Source organism: Leopardus geoffroyi, chromosome C3 (assembly GCF_018350155.1).
Source record: "Leopardus geoffroyi isolate Oge1 chromosome C3, O.geoffroyi_Oge1_pat1.0, whole genome shotgun sequence".
NCBI lineage: Eukaryota > Metazoa > Chordata > Mammalia > Carnivora > Felidae > Leopardus > Leopardus geoffroyi.
In genome coordinates, this window is record NC_059338.1 from 149,670,514 (window position 1) to 149,687,608 (window position 17,095).

Here is a 17,095-nt window from a genome sequence, read left to right on the forward strand (position 1 = left end):
GGAAGTAAAATCTGATTTTCCTTGTTGCTTGTACCTTCACGTTGGATCCTTTAGGTAGCTTTTAAAAAGCCGGAACAACATGTGGAAATCCATGCTATAACTTTCCTCTGAAACGACCACGAACGGCACGTGATCTGTCACGGGAAAGCCGCACTGGGACAGGGTTTTCGTCACCTTTCAGTTCATTTCAGTCGGAATGGGGAGGCGCTTTGGATTCTCCTCGAGGAGCTCAGGGCCGGGGGAATCACAACCCACGTAACCCTCTCCTGTGACACGTGGAGCAGGGGCAGCTAGCAAATCGGTAAGGATTTCTTCACGAAGGTGGTGTCAAAACCCAGCCCCCCATGCTGTTTCCCACGGTGGCTCATCAGTTTACATTCCCACCAGCAGTGCATCGCGGTTCCTCTTTCTCCGCATCCTCGCCAACATCTGCCGTTGCCTGAGTTGTAAATGTTAGCCATTCTGACAGGTGTGAGGTGATACCTCACCGTGCTTCGGATTCGTATTTCGTATTTGGACGAGTGACGTTGAGCATACGCAGAAACAAACAAAACATTATTAGTTTTTTTACTGGAACCTTGAAATTTTTCCCCTATTTTTTAAAGTTTAAATCCAAGTTAGTTAACATATACTATAATGATGATTCGAGGAAAGAATTTAGTGATTCGTCAGTTACCTACGACGCCCAGTGCCCATCCCAACACGTTCCGTCCTTAATGCCCGTCACCGTGTAGCCCATTCCCCCCCCCCAACACTCCTCCAGCAACCCTCAGTTTGTTCTCTGTATTTAAGTCTCTTACGGTTTGTCTCCCTCTCTGTTTTTATCTTATTTTTGCTTCCCTTCCCCTGTGTTCATCTGATTTGTTTCTGAAAGTCCTCATATGAGTGAAGTCATATGATACTTGTCTTTCTCTAATTTTGCTTAGCATAATACACTCTAGTTCCATCCACATCGTTGCAAATGGCAAGATTTCATTCTTTTTGATTGCCGAGTAATACTCCATTTTGTGTGTGTGTTTGTGTGTGTGTGTGTGTGTGTGTGTGTGTGTGTATCACATCTGTATCCATTCATCCATCGATGGACATTTGGGCTCTTTTTGGGTTTTGCATATAGAGTATCGTGTCATCTGTGAAGAGTGAAAGTTTGACTTCCTCCTTGCTGAATTAGATACCTTTTATTTCTTTTTGTCGTCTGATTGCTAAGGCGAGGACTTCCAACACTATGTTGAGTAACAGTGGTGAGTGGACATCCCTGTTGTGGCCTGACCTCAGTGGTAAAGCTCTCAGTTCCCCCCCTTCCTCCCTTGCCTCCCCTCTTCTTCTTTCCCTCCTTTCCCCTCCGTGCTTTCCCTTGTCTGCCCCTCCTTCCCTCTCTTCCTCCCTCCCTCTCCCTCTCTCTCTTCCCTCCTTCTTTCTTTCTTTCCTTCCTTCCTTCCCTCCGTCCCTCCCTCCCTCCCTCCTTCTTTCCTCCTTTCCTTGTCAAAATGTTTCAGTTTTCAAAGAGTTAAAAGACCATACAAAAATTACTCAAAAATGAATTACTTATTTTTTAACTTTTTAAAAGATCTTTTAATATCTGTTATTTATTTTGAGAGAGAGAGAAAGAGCATGAGTTGGGGGAGGGGCAGAGAGAGAGAGAGAGAGAGCGAGAGAGAGAGAGAATCCTAAGCAGGCTCCACACTGTCAGTGCAGAGCCCAATGCAGGGCTTGAACTCACAAACCATGAGATCGTGACCTGAGCTGAAATCAAGAGTAGGACGGTTAGTCAACAGAGCCGACAAGGTGCCCTTATTTCTTTTTTTATGGGATTATTTTTACTCTTAAAAAAATACACTCTCTCTATTCTCTATTTCTCTCTATTTTTCTCTCTATTCTTTGCAAAACATATTAATAAGCAGAACGTGAGGATTAATCATCCATTGAGTGGCGAACATAAATTCTCAAACAGAGAGAGGCCATTTTGAAAGCTATTTTTGAATCCTCTTTTGAAAATATAACATGTGCATTTTTTGTGGATGTGGTTACTTCTGTTCTTTAATAAGTGCGAGGTTTTTTTGTCACCCATTCTCACGGGGATGTGCAGCTGCCTCAGCTTTTTTAAAGAATAGCTTATAATTCGCCAAGTAAGTAATTTATATTCAGTACCTACTCCTATCTTGTAGCTGCTTCACTGGATACTATTAAAAAAACAAAAGCACTTAGTTTCTCCTCTTTTCCACCCTGAGGTACCACAGGGTCAGACTGCAGTGACGGCTTCTCAATAGCTTACCTCTGTCTCTGCCCCCCTGCCCCCCACTCTGCTCAGGACTTGGCCATCGTTCCCTCAAGACTCCTGGCTCTTGTGCTTCTAAATGTCTCTCAAACTTCCATACTCCTACCTGCCTTAAAGGACCTTTCGTCAACATCAGCCCTTTGACTTCATTGAATGGTTAGTATGTTAGCAAGTTCAGTTGCTGTGAAAACAGTGACTCTTAGCCACTTCATGCTAGACCACTTGGAAAATCTTCCAGAAGCTTCGAACCTTCTTTTGCAGAGAAACGCAGCAAAACTACACAACCCTGATTCTGCATGTATTATTAGAGGCCTCAGATTCTTTTTTTTAAATTTTTTTTTTCAACGTTTATTTATTTTTGGGACAGAGAGAGACAGAGCATGAACGGGGGAGGGGCAGAGAGAGAGGGAGACACAGAATCGGAAGCAGGCTCCAGGCTCTGAGCCATCAGCCCAGAGCCCGACGCGGGGCTCGAGCTCCCAGACCGCGAGATCGTGACCTGGCTGAAGTCGGACGCTTAACCGACTGCACCACCCAGGCGCCCCGAGGCCTCAGATTCTTAAAGTTGCCCGTGGACGCTCCTCTCCCATTGATTTGGCACCCATATCCGTCCGGCACCCTCCTTTCCCCCTCGGGCCTACCACGCATGTGCAGCGGGGGCTCGCCCGCCTCGTCTCTTGAAATGGTTGCTCCCTTAGCCAAAAGCAGCCCCAGACTGGAAACTCCCCTCTGTTCTTAGTCCTTGCTCAACTGTCCTTGTCTCCTGTCCCTATTGGAGGGAGTGACTTTGTTCTTTCAGTTACAGAAGGATACTCGACCGTTTAAATATAGCCAGGCCTCCAGAGGACCCGGCATTTTCTCTCCACCTCTTATCTCTGCTCCTTTCTGTTCAGGATTTATTTTTCGTTCTCCCTCAGCTCCCTTATCTCCTGTTTTATACATATGGTGCACTGCAGACGGCTCTCTCTCAGCTCCCAAGGTCACATACAGGATTTCAGAGCACAGCCAGCCCAAGATTCCCGAGTATCGTATTTTCTCTAAACAATACTTTTAGAAGTACACCGTCTTACAATGATAACTCCTGTTGCTAGACGGTAAATGCCATTTTTAGAGCCTTTCCTCTCCTGGTCGTTTTCATTCCGTCTCATTTCTGCCTTTCTAGGGAACGTATTAATTTAATGACGGGGTTCCAAGAGTCTGTCCTTCTTGGTTGCAGAGACATTCTCATTTATCTCTGAGTCCCCAGAGCTGAGCACATGGCCTAGCACAATGCAGCAGTTTGGGAGACACCGGGGAAGTGTGGCTGCCTGGCGAGGCTCGTTTTAGTTCCCTAAGGGCCCTGGGTTTGAAAATTAGTCTCAGTTTGACGCCTCTGACCGGACAAGGTTTTCTTAGGTGTAAACCAAGTTTTTACACTTATCCATACCAATTTACTTTTCCATCAAGTATTCAGTGGCCTCAATTAACTGCGATGTATTCTAATTTTATATGTACAAAGGAGTGGAAACGTACAGCACAGCAAGCCACATGCGTGTTCGATTCTTGCATTACCCTCACCCCAATTGCAAAAAATTAAAAACTCATTCAGTCAACCTTGTAGCCCTGAAACAAGGAAAACACACGACTGAGCAAATAAAAAGTGACAAGAGGCCAATGAAAAATCAGGTTGTCAGTCACTTATACCCAGAGGTCCCGTTCTTAGAAGGCACTCAAGACCGTTCATTTAGCAAAAACGGAATGCAAAATAATTACTTCAACACTTTAAAGCATGACATTTAATGACATTTAATTTAGCATCAGTTTGGTGGATGTTATCGTGACGAGTCTTAGTAATTGTGTTTTAGAAATGAATTTCTTTCAGAATCTGCCTTTATTCCTGCCTTTGAAAATTGAGGCTGTATTAGATTATTTTACCACGATAATCATTGAGGACATTTATACTATGTTATACTGTTATGCTATACATTATGGTAATATATACTAATATTATCCCGTAACTTAATTAGTCCTGGTTCTATACAAGATGAAATTATATTTCTACATACTTTATAGAACACTTTATCATGATCAAAATATGTGCTTCATTTTATTTTTAAATTCTATTTTGCCAAAAAATATATATCTGGATGCAATTTAGTATATTTTGCCTAAATCTCCCAATCTGACTAAACCAAAATTACATTTTTAATCATCATATGGCGACTGTAATATGCGGTGAAATGCACATCGTAAGTGTACAGCGTGATGACTTTGAACAGTGTTCATACCTGTGTCATGATCACCCGGTAAAGACCGAGAACGTTTCCTCACCTCAGAAATTTACCTCTTGCTCTTTGCCCTTAAGCTTCCCACCCAGGCCCTCCCTGGCCACCACAGATCAGGTCTCTATCACTGGTAGTTTCTGGGACTTCATGTAAAATGGAATCGTACCGTCTATACTCTTTTAGGCTTGGCCTGTTTTGCTCACCGTGCTTTTGAAAATTCATCCAGGTGTCAGCTGTGTCCATAGATGATATATTTTGTTGTGAACGTGAGTAGTAGTGTTTGTATGGATGTACCCATATTTGTTTATTCATTCACCTGAGGTGGCCATTAGGATGTTGCCAGTGTTGATTCTGAGTGATGCTGCCAGTGAAGACTCATAGGCAAGTCTTTGCGTTGACTTGCGTGACCGTCTCTCTTGAACGGAAGTCTAACAGTGTACTTTCTGGATCACTTGGGAGCTCTGCTTGTCTCTTCTTCAGGTTGATATTTTCCACTGATTTTTCTTTCAAGTTCACGGGCTCTTCTGCCGTCCTCAACCCCCTTTTACAAACGTCCCGTGAAATTTTCATTTCAGTTACACTGGTCCCCGAATTTACATGTCTTTACGGTTGCCAGTTCTCTGGTGACGTTTACCGAAATGATGCCTCATTAAGAACGTATCTTATTTAATTTTGGAGCACGTCGGTGAGAACTCCTTTAATGTCCTTTCCTGATCAGTTGAACATCACAGCCGTACTTTTGGAGTTGAGTAGCATTGACTACTTCTTTTCTAATGTGCGGACCACATTTTTTGTTTTCTGTCTTGTAACTCTTAAATGCATATCAACTACTGGGATGCCACCTTGGACTTGTATAGGTTTTTGCTTTATGGTTTTTCTCCCTGGAAATATGGAAAGCCCAGGGCGTTATCCACTGGGCCTCACTGACTTGAGCGGACCATTCTCCAAGCTCTGTCTCCCATGCAGATGCTAGGCTTTATCCTAGCATCTAGGATAAAGTGTGTTTTATCCTTGTGAGGACAGAGCCGATCCGAAGACTTGGTGTTCTGTGCCTTGCCTGTCTGTCTGAGGTTACTAAGGTGTTACAGGGGTCTTCTGTTCTGATTCAACCCCCTGTGGTCGTTGCTGTCTTTAGGACTCAGGTATTCCCCCGACTCAAGGGCTGGCCCAGCCCCTCCCAAGCTCTGGCCCCCTCCCCACTGTGTTTCAGCAGCTTCAGCTGCTCTGAATTCTGGTCAGGATCCCTCAGCATAGCACCACCTTGAATTCTAGCAACGTGCACGGCCTAGGGTAAGTTTTCCCCAGGCACAAAGCTGGGCCTTTGCGAGAGGTTTCCCTTTCCTCAAGTCTCTTAGGTTTATGCTGCCTATTGTCCAATATCTGAAAACTATGCACTCATATTTTGAACTCTTTTATGGTTGTTTGTAATGGAAAGACTAGTCTCTTTCTGTGGTAGGGTCCCCTCCATAAGGAAAACAAAAACAGAAACAAAAAACCTTAAGGCAACCTGGCTATACACATACATGACAACATCCCTCACGACCTTAACATGAGACCACTTAATCAGACTGCATGTTTGTGTGTTACCATATATGGGAGACACAGAAGTAGAAAAAAAAATATATATATATATATAAAAAACTACAGGGGTGCCTGGGTGGCTCAGTCGGTTAAGTGTCCGACTTCGGCTCAGGTCATGATCTCGCGGTCCGTGAGTTCGAGCCCCGCGTTGGGCTCTGGGTTGATGGCTCAGAGCCTGGAGCCTGCTTCCGATTTTGTGTCTCCCTCTCTCTCTGCCCCTCCCCTGTTCATGCTCTGTCTCTCTCTGTCCCAAAAATAAATAAACGTTAAAAAAAAAAAACAAAAAAAACCCCAAAAAAACAAAACAAAAAAAACTACAGCGGTGTAGTTCGGGGCTCAGTTCTTCGGTACCAACCCAACTGAGCCATGCCGGCACGAATAAAGTTGCTTCCTGGAAAGACAAGCCTCAGTGTCACAGCTCTCTGTGTGTGAGAATCCCACCACGTTTCTACTTACGACTCCACAGCCAGAAACAGAATCTTACATTCATTCTCACGCAGGTAGTGGTTTCCCCTACGATTCAGCCTCAGTGAAATTGTTTGCACAAAAGTTGTTACCTTCCTTAATTAAATCTGTATTTTAGGTTTCTCTCTACCTCCACCTGACTTTTTAGCGCCATGCTCTCTGTGTTTTCCTCCGCTGCATTCCTGTTTTCTTACAGCATCAAAATTATGGCAGAGCACAAATTAGAGTATGTCACCTCTGCTTAAAAACATCGTGGGATTTCCTCTTTCCAATTAGGTTAAGAAACATACTGTACTTGGAGACAAGTCCCTTTAGACTCTGACACGAACCTACACTTCCAGCTCTGTTTCTTGTTTTGCAAACCAAACCCCGGGCGTTCCGTGCGTTACCTGTTTCGTCTTTCACTTTTGCCCTTTCCCCAAGAACGCCATGATCTTTCTGGCATTTGTGTCTTTGCATAAGCTGTTCCTTCTGCCTGGAAAGCTTTCCTCTCCTTCACCTCCTCCGGTAAGACCACCTCAGTCTTTCAGATTCAAATCAAAGTTTTTGAATATTGTTACCCCTGCAGAGCAGACTTTTCCTCCGTGCTCTGTAGGCACTTTGTTCTTACTTACAGCAAAATACTTCTTACTGTGACTGCTTATGTGCTCAACCTTTTCATTGAACTCTGAGCGTCCTGAAGGAAAATACCGTATCTCCTTAAACTTTCTATCCTTCCCATCTGGCAGCCTTCCAATCTAACAATGCCTGGTTCTTCGCAAATATTTGTTAAATAGAGTACATATTTTTTTGTTGTTTTATTTTCTTTTTTGGTTTTGAAGGATTTTAATTCTTATTGCTTTAGATCAGGGATTTGGGCTATGTAAATCTTTACAAATAAATTTAAATTGAAGTAAATTGAAATATGTTACATAAATAATTTTTACTGTATCTTAACTTAAACAACTACAAAAAAAAAAAAACCCTGTAAAAATTGCAGTGTAATTTGTGATGATAACATGAATAGAATACGAGCGTTGGGAATTATTTGCAACTCATTTACCAGTTAAGGAATTAAGTCTGAATTTTAAATAGGCAAGTTTATTTTCTCTTATTTTATCATGACTTCTGGCCATTAACAGTACCCAGTAGAGAATCGCTTTAAGGACAGTAGTAGTCTAACATGTTTGATCAACTTTTTATTTTTTAGCCCAAAGCCTAAATAAAATACTTTGGTTGAGTATCAGACCTGACGGATGTATGTTCATACATGACCTGTCTGTGAAGATCACCTTAGAATAGTTAGGGCAAAAACATTCATTAAAATACTAAAAAATAAAATGTAACTAAGAATTTCCTTCCCAGCTGTCCAGTGGAAAACTTACTTTTCAGAAGCTAAAAATATAATCAAGTCCCTGTTTTTCTCCTGTGAGCTAAAAATAGAAAATTGCTTTGCTACAAGCTCTTGAGAAGAAAAGCAAGGCTAATTTCGACTGACATATGCCTTGTTTACTTACTGTTTATTTCCCGATAAATGTTCACACGCATCCCGGCCTCTCAGGACTCAGTTACCACTGAGTTGTGTGGAAATACAGGTAGCTTGTGCTCTGCTAAGGAAGCTCTTTGGGAACAGTGGGGGTCTTCCCAGGTCCCCGTGTCACACTGTCCCAGAACACGCCTGCAGTGTGCAGCCAGTGGGGGCGTCTCAGCACACAGCATCTGACTTGACGGGTGCAAAGGGAAAGAAAACTGCAGCTTAGCTATTTCGATCACAAATCAAACAGAAATGAATGCTATATTCGGATTGCCCATCAAGTCTATCCTTTTTTTCTCGGAACCGTGGGTGGTCTGTTGAAGCCGATGTCCCTGACTGCGGGCCTGTTTATTGCCAATCTATAGAACACTGTTATTTCTCAGGCAAGTGGAGCTAAGATCCATTAGTGTCAGTACCTGTAGCCAGAGAGGCACATGCTACCCTAATGTGTTGTAATCTTATATAATCTTCCCCTTAGAAAAGAAAGAAAGGAGCAGTGGGGGCGCTATGGAATTATATTGTGACAGTCCCATTATCCAGTGACATTATGCTAGTGATTTAGAGGGGGGCAGGCTAACTGCCCTGAAAGTCAATTGAAGTAAGTATGGGTCTCGTTAGGCAGCAATAGATTTTTTTTTTTTAAAGTTTTCCAAAGCTATTTTTTTCTCTGCTAAAAAAAAAAAAAGAAAGTGATAACATAGCCACGTGTTGCCTGTTTTCCGATATATCTTGTTCCGTTGTGGTGTTTCCTACTTTTCATGTCTGTTGAGTTATTCTGTGACATCGTTTTCTCCCCTTGGAAACCCAATTGTATCCTGTCTGTTAATCCTTCAATGTCCTCTCTTCTGTAATTTCACCTTTTATTTAAAAAAAATGTTAAACATTTATTTTTGAGAGAGAGAGAGCACAAGTGGGGGAGAGGCAGAGAGAGGGAGACATAGCATCCGAAGCAGGCTACGCTCTGTGAGTGCCTAGCCCGATGGGGGGCTTGAACTCAGGAACCGTGAGATCATGACCTGAACCAAAATCAAGAGTCGGCCGCTTCACCGACTGAGCCACCCAGGCACCCCTTCACCTTTTATTTTTTAATTAAACATAAGGTTTCTTTAAAATTTTTTCTGGTTCCTTCTTGTGTCCCATAATTTTCTTAACCCCCTTGTTTCTAATTTCTTTAATTTAGTAAATCCTTTTTTTTTTTCTAAATTCTGTTATCAATGTCTTAGCTTTTCTGTTTGCATGAAGAGCATTGCTCCCCTCAGTATTAGATCAATTCCACAAACATTCGTTAGGTTACTCTTATTTATAAACCAGGATTGGGAAAGGGGAGGCAGCACAGAGGAATTAAATGGCATTGCCACATTTGACAATCTCTCAAGTGTGATTTTGAAGCATCTGTCACGTGCCGTTTCAGTCATCGTGAGGACTCTTTTGTGCTTTGCCCAGCATCTGGAACTGCGTTTACAAAGTCAGGGGACCCAGAATTGCAGGGCTTAGCATGTATCCGTACGCACATTTTATAAGCACATGTAGCCACGTGGACACATCACAGGCTCTTTCTAGGGCCTGGGGAGGGACCCCGGTGGTTCCAGCTCTGAAGAGTTATTTTCATTTGCCCCGTGGTAAGTCTGGCTCTGGGGCATTACTCAGGAACTAGACCTACCCACCACAGATACTTTTCCTTGTCCAAGCACGTATCTCTTAGGGTTGCTGAGTCTATGGCATCTTTGCAACGGGTGAGGCAGAGCATTGTGCCCGTTTGGGTCTGTCCCAATTTGTACCTGGGGCTCTTCCAAGGAGAACAGATAAGTGGTAATGAGAGAAAGGCCCAATCCCTTGGGGAGCCCCTGGGCAGGCCAAAGACTCCCAGGCGTATGTGACCCCAGGACTAGGGCCTGTACCCCTGGACGCATGAGACTGAAACGGCGCTATAAATGCTAAAACTTCAGAGTAAATGTGAATACTCCTCAATCCAGACTCCAACACAAGGTTTGGGAACCTATAGTTCACAGGCTGGCCACCTGTTCTTATAAATAGTTTTACTGTTACACAGCCATACCCATTCATTTGCACATTAACCGTGATCAGTTTTCCATTCTAGTGGCAGGATTGAGTAGTTGCAATAAAGATTGTGTGGCCCGAAAAACCAAAAATATCTATTACCCGCTATTTAAGAACAAGGTTGCTGATGCCTGCTCTAGTAAAATACAAACACAATAGAAGAGTGATATTCTTTAATGAATTCTTCTAATTTATCTCAAGATTTGGGAATGATACTGTTTATTTTAGGCTTATAATTTTCTCATATCAAAATAAGACACTCACTGTCAAATTATCTCAAAATGGAAGTTAGGTCTTTCTTGTTAATCTTAAATTTTATGGATTTTATAAGGCAACCATTTAACACATGAGGTGCTGTTTTTGTTTAAATGGTTTATGTTCCAAAATGAACAGAATAGTTCAGGTGGAACTTTCCTATATATGCCATGAAGACTTACCCACTTTCTAGGTCATTATTTTGTGAACTAGTGTTAACTTGGCCAAGCACAAACAGTTGACAAGTGGAGAATTTATCTGATTCCGAAGTCTAGGCTTTATCCACAGCCCAACTAGAGTAATATATAGCTCTGCATTGTTTCCTCTGATTGCTGTAACAAATTATCACAAACGTGGTGACTTAAAATGACATAAATTAATTATCTTAGAGTTCTAGAGATGAGAAGTCTGGAATATGTCTCATTGGGAAGAAATCATGGTGTCCCTTTCCGGGGGCTCTAGGAGAATCGATTTCCTTGCCTTCCTAGCTTCTAGAGACAGCCTGCCTGCATAGCTCGGCTTGTCTACTGTCTTCAGAGCCAGAAATGCCGATTGAGTTTCTCACATGACATCATTCTGACGCTATTCTGTGGTCAACTCTCCCTGACCCATGCTTCGGGCTCTTATCTACTTTGCAGGACCAGTGTAATCACACAGGTAATCCACAGTCATCTGCCATCTCAACATTCTTAATTTACTCACATTTACGTTTCTTTTGCTGTGATAGTTAACATACTCCCAGTTTCCAGAGATCAGGACGTGCTCATCTTTGTAGGGGGAAGCGGAGGCGAGAGGTACATAGTCATTACACAAAACTTACCATTGCCAGTATTTTCTTTACTTTTTAAAAAATTGTCGGTGGTGGTGTTTTGCATTGGCTTTAGAACAGAAGGAGAATGTGAGAAACATTTTAATCCAGCACATACAAATAAAGACTCTGGTATCAGACCACAGGAGTTCTGGGCACTCTCGGACTCCTTCTCACTGTGTCGCTCTTTGTAACCTTTCCTAGTCTCCTATTTCTAGTTTCTAAAATGAGGAATGCCATGTTTAAATGAAGCTGCTTCAGGTTCCAGTTGCCAGGAGTGTTGATTCAGGAGAATTAGAGAAAAATTTTCTGCAAGTAAAGCTGGAAAGAATGTGTCTCCGTGGGAGTGAGTCTTTCCTTTTCTGTTCATGGTAGCATGACATACACATGAAAGGTACACTTCAGATTGGAAGTGAAACGGATTGACTTTATATTATGCAAAAATCTTAACAGGTCGTGTGTAACTCCAAAGTTTTTTTCTCACAACATACATACCACAATGGAGTCGGGATGATCTCATTTGTGTAATCTGTAGTCTTGGTGTTAAAATTATTGAGGAGCTTTGGTATTCACGTCCATGCCTATCAAGCAATTTCTCCGAACTTCACAATACAAAACACACTGTTGTCACTGTTGAAAATCTGTGCTTTGTGCCATTTAATTAGGGCAGCTGGTTGCCTCACTGAACAGATAAAAAGCCCAGGAGACCTTGAATGTACATCTTCACTTGTTGGCTGCAATTGCAGAAAGCAGTTGATGTGGTTTTCTGCTTTAGTGGATGAGAAAAGCAATAATAACTTTTATCATGCAGAATTCGTAGAATACACGGAAAGTATTTTTAAGTGCTTGATAAGTTAAAGGAAAGAAATGCGTGAATTAATGTTCTTACTTACCTGAGAGTATTAGAGAAGCTGTAGGACCCAGGTGATGTATCTCATGATGTATCACCTGGTCCTTTTCTAGGCTCAATAGTGACTTTGAGAACTTGGGCTAATTTCATGGCCTGCGTAGGTTTCCAGTTCCTTAAGCGTGTTATTCATCAGCTAGGACATCGGAAACTCCTAGAACGTGCTAAAATATGCACATTCAAAGGAGCCTTTGAAAATATTTGAGTGTGAGGTAGACATAAGCTGATGGGAATCAGTTTAGAATGTTTTTAAATATTGAATCAAGTCAATAATTGCTTTCATTCTATAGAACACCAGATGTTCTTTGCAAATTTGGGATGGCTTGGTCAAAATCCCCATTACTGCATTAACTCTGAATGGTACTTTGTAACCTTTTTTAGCTAAGGTAGAATTTTTTTAAGTGTGACATCTATAGTCAATGAATTCGCCAGCTTATTTTCTATCTTGAAGTACCTGAAGTAACATTTGAAAGTGCAATTAAAATATGTAAACATATTGTACTGTATATAATATTAAATTTTTTCTTTGTTGTTCTTACCTATTCCATGATTGGAAATAACAGAAAAGCAACTTTAAAAAGAGTATGACATGTTCTATAAAGAATTTGACGAATGGCCTCCTTTCAGTGACAATTTGACTTTAAGAGAATTTCTTGGGAAATAACCAATTCAGTAAAGTAAGCCTCTTTTTGTTGTTGTTGAACTTTTTCTTAGACCTATTGAATAAAAAGTAAAAATACAAAGAAGGGTTTTAAACATTAAAAAGCTCAAAATAAAGGGCAATTTTTACATGCCATAAAGGACAAAGAAACTAAAAGCCGGGGAGAAATCAGTGGTGAATGCCGTCTTGGCCCAGGAGTTATGATACATGAATAGTGGTTCTAGAAATCAGAGGTGGGGGTTTTACTGCCCACCTACGGCCAGGAGAAGCCTCCCACCTATTGTAGGCAGAGGGCTGAAACAGAGATGCCTGCACAAAGGTGGCTTCATCTATTCAAAGGATGAAGGGAATGAGAAAAGCACTTTCCATCAGGAAAGAGGAAACAGCAAGACAGTTTCTTGACTAACCGTCAGGGGTTGATGCTGGAATGGAACACGAGGCTTTGTGAAATATTTCTGAAAGCCGTCTTACACAGGAGAGAAATGTGAATTTACTCAGATGCTGTGATGCTGCAGCAGCATGGAGACCACCCCGGGACGTGTGAGACCATGAAGATCTTGGCAAAAGCTCGGGTGAAATCACCGCGTAGGTTTTCCACAAGCTGACGTGTACGGACAATCAGAGGAAAGACAAAACAGACTCCTAGGATGTTGTCTCCGTCACATATGCACACCAGTTAAAAACTGATGGGGTAAGTAAATAGCCAGAAGATAGCCAGATATGAGAACAAATGAAGAGCAGTAAAACAAAACAAAACAAAGCAAAACAAAGAATCAGGATGCGAAATCAAGGGAGATGAGGTCAGTATGAAAGATACTGTAAAGGTAATTAAGTAAGTAAAAGAATGTGTAGATACCGTGTTAAAAGATACTGTGAAAGTAATTAAATAAGTAAAGGAATGAATAGATACCACATGAAAACAAAAGGAAAATGTAAGAAATACAGATATTTGAAAAATAAATAGAATTTTCAAACATGATATACAACTACTTAGAATAAAGAATTAATGAACTGGAAGAGAAACTCAAAGGGATCATTCAGCATGTAATACTAACTGATAAAAAGAATAAATCATAAGAAAGATTCAAAAACACGGGGTGCCTGGGTGGCTCATCGGTTGAGTGTCCCGACGTCTTGATTTCAGTGCGGGTCATGGGACTGAGCCCCAAATTGGGCTCCACACTCAGCATGGAGCCTGCTTGGGATATTCTCTCTCTCTCTCTCTCTCTCTCTCTCTCTGCCCCTCCCTTGCTCATTATCTCTCTCTCTCTCTCAAAAAAAAAAAAAAATAACAGACATGGAGAAAGATTGCAAATGCCAAATATTTATAGACATTTCAAAAGATAGAGAAAGGAATGCAGGCAAGACACAACGGAAGAGTTAATGGGAGAAGAGTTACAGAATTGAAAGACTTCAGTCCTCAGATTGAATGAGCAATGTACCCATCTACTGCCTACCTAACTTAGAGTATAAAACAAACCTGTGTCTTTGAAGCCTACATGGTTAAGATGGGCTAGGTTATGGTCATCAACAACCACAAATCTCACAGGCTGAACTTGGCAGACATTTATTAATGGCTGACTCATGTTAAGTGTCTAACTGAAGTTGGAAAGAATAAATATAAAAGCGAAAATTAATAAAGTGGAAATGTAAAAACTGAGAGTAATTAATATATCCAATTGCTAGAAACAATAAAAACACAAAATAAGCAGACTTTTTAAAAAATTGCTATTTTTATTTTTATGAAAATAATTTTGAAAGTCTTATTACATAAATAATTTCTTAATTGATCTTAGGATAATGAAAAATACAATGCCAAATTAGAGCCTTTAGAAATTTGAAATCGTCAAAGAAAAGCAACCAAATAGTCTCTGGGCTCTAAGTAAGGCTAACTCAAATTGTAAGGAGCACATTATATTGTGGAATATATAAAGAGATGAAACTCTACTCAGTTTATTGGATGAAACCAGCAGACCTCTGGTAATCAACCTTAAGACAACATCAATAAAATCATATCCTAGTATCTCTTTTTTGGTAAGGAATGAAAAATGTTTAAAGTGCTTCTCCATCAAATCACGAATAGTAATAGAATAATCTAACATAATTAAAGGAGAGATGATTTCAGGAATGTAAGAATGAGTCAGTATCAATATAATGATCACGATAGAATGTCCAATTATAAAACCCATACAATCATCTGAGAATGTGACAAAGTGACATTTGGTAAAATTGAATACACATTCAAGATGAAAGTCGTAACAGCCACAATACATACAATAACAACAACGGCAGCATAATTCTTAGTATTCAGGGAATAGAAACATCTTTGACCATTATATTCACCAGTGCGTTCAATTATTAATTAAGCTAATTAATAAGTATTTATGAACTGTCTAGTCTGTTCTTGCTATTTGCCTAATAACAGGCACACGGTCAATATTCTAGTGAAAAAGGCAAATAACTAGCCGTTGTGTGACCAGTCCCCTTCTGTTACCTCTGTGACAAACACTGCTGAACTCTCACAGACTCTTTCATGCTGAACCCGGATATGACCTCAGAATTCTTCTGGATGTGGTTCTCATGGCAACCAGCAGTCGCTCCCATTTGATTGGACTTCGCACACCAGAGGTGACCTCCTCACGACCCCTCACTACAACTAGTCCCATCTGGAAACCCGGGAAGGCTCTATTACCAGTAGTTTATGTGGCCTTTGAATTTCAATGCAATGCGCCATGTTGGGAAAAGCGAGTGATAGGAGATACGAAATGGGGACTGCTTATTCTCGTAATTTGAGAATTTTCACCATTTTAGAATGTTGTCTCGAAGGGAGAATTGTAAGAGGAGGCGAAGATGATGAGATGCTAGCAGTGTCATAGTTTGTGGTGGGTTTCATTTGCTCTGTGAAGAGGGGTCCCAGTCATCTGTGAAGGTGCAAGGGTAGAGCAATGGGAAGTTGGATTTGGGTGGAGAACGTCTAAAATAGTAATGGATCAGAGTGGAGGAGGTTCAGACGGAGTACCAAGCCAAAATTGTTTTGCAGCTTTGGAGATACAAATGAAATTTATAAATAAAATGTTTACAGTTACGATCAAGTAGGGTAATAAAATGTTTATCACTTAACTGACATATAGAAAAGACTCTCCTCTATCTACTCTCTATGTCTATCTATCTCTCTACCTACCTACCTACCTACCTACCTATAAGCTATCTATCCATATCTTTCTATCTATATCATCTACCTATTTATCTATCTACTCTCCATCTATTTGTCTATCTAGTATCTATCTTCCATCTATCTAATCTAATCTATCTGTCTTGCTACAACTACAATGACATATGGAGCAAGACTTTGGAGACTTAGAAGAAATCTCCATTTTTGTGGATACACTTTTATATACTATAGTTTGTGTCTTAAACACCTGTTTCGGCCTTCTGCTGGGCCTGTGCATTTTAGACCAGAGTCTGTCAATTAGTTCTATTCTTAATTCCAGACCAGTGTTTAGAAAACTCCAGAAGTTATTAAGAATTTGTGTATTATAAAAAGGGTTGGGGCACCTGGGTGGCTCAGTCAGTTGAGTTTCTGACTTCGGCTCAGGTCATGATCTCACGGTTTGTGGGTTCGAGCCCCACATCAGGGTCTGAGAACTCAGAGCCTGGGGCCTGCTTCAGATTCTGTGTCTCCCTCTCTGTCCGCCCCTCTCATGCTCTGTCTGTCTCAAAAATAAATAAACACTTAAAAAATTTTTTTTAACAAAGGGTTAATTGTGTATATGTCATAATCAGAATTAAACCAGTAGCTTATTACTGTATTTCCTTAAGTGTGGGATGCTTACCACAGGATGTATATTAGATAATTTTATGTGGTTTGTAGACATGACATTCAGTAATATTTTCTCATGCAGTGAAAAGTGTATTTCCTTTCCTCTTCAACTTATTTTTCTGTGTCCCTGGTTATGATATGATGAAAAGTCTCTTTAGGGCTTTTCATGTCTTTAACATCCAATACTTACTTGTTAAGGAATCTTTTAAATAAAAAGAGAACACTTCTTAGAGCCAGAGATTTCAAAGGGTTGCTACTATGTGAGTAGAATTAATAAAAATGTTTTGTTCAGTATTTGTATTTTATCCTGACTATGAAAAATATACCAGAAAAGCGAATTTCTCATCTACGGCTACCACCGGGGTAAAATAGAGGAGGAATTTAATTGTTACTGGTTGCCATGCTGTAAATTTGCGGATACTGTTTTCATGCAAGATACTCTTGAGGAATGTGTTTCAAATATGTTACTGTTCCATGTGGATGAGTTTCTG

At 40.8% G+C, this 17,095-nt stretch overlaps 1 protein-coding gene across 7 annotated transcripts in view; it reads left to right on the top strand.

The window, feature by feature from the left end:
- PXDNL (peroxidasin like) overlaps positions 1-17,095 on the top strand; it is a 453,359-nt gene that overhangs the window by 359,881 nt on the left and 76,383 nt on the right. Inside the window, exon 18 of one of the 7 annotated variants that reach the window (XM_045455358.1) lies at positions 13,283-13,448. The exons of the other annotated variants lie outside the window; for them this stretch is intronic. Coding sequence (XP_045311314.1) covers positions 13,283-13,328 — 46 coding nt within the window. The 3' untranslated portion in view covers positions 13,329-13,448. Of the gene's footprint in view, positions 1-13,282; positions 13,449-17,095 lie in introns of those variants that run through there. 7 annotated transcript variants of the gene reach the window in all.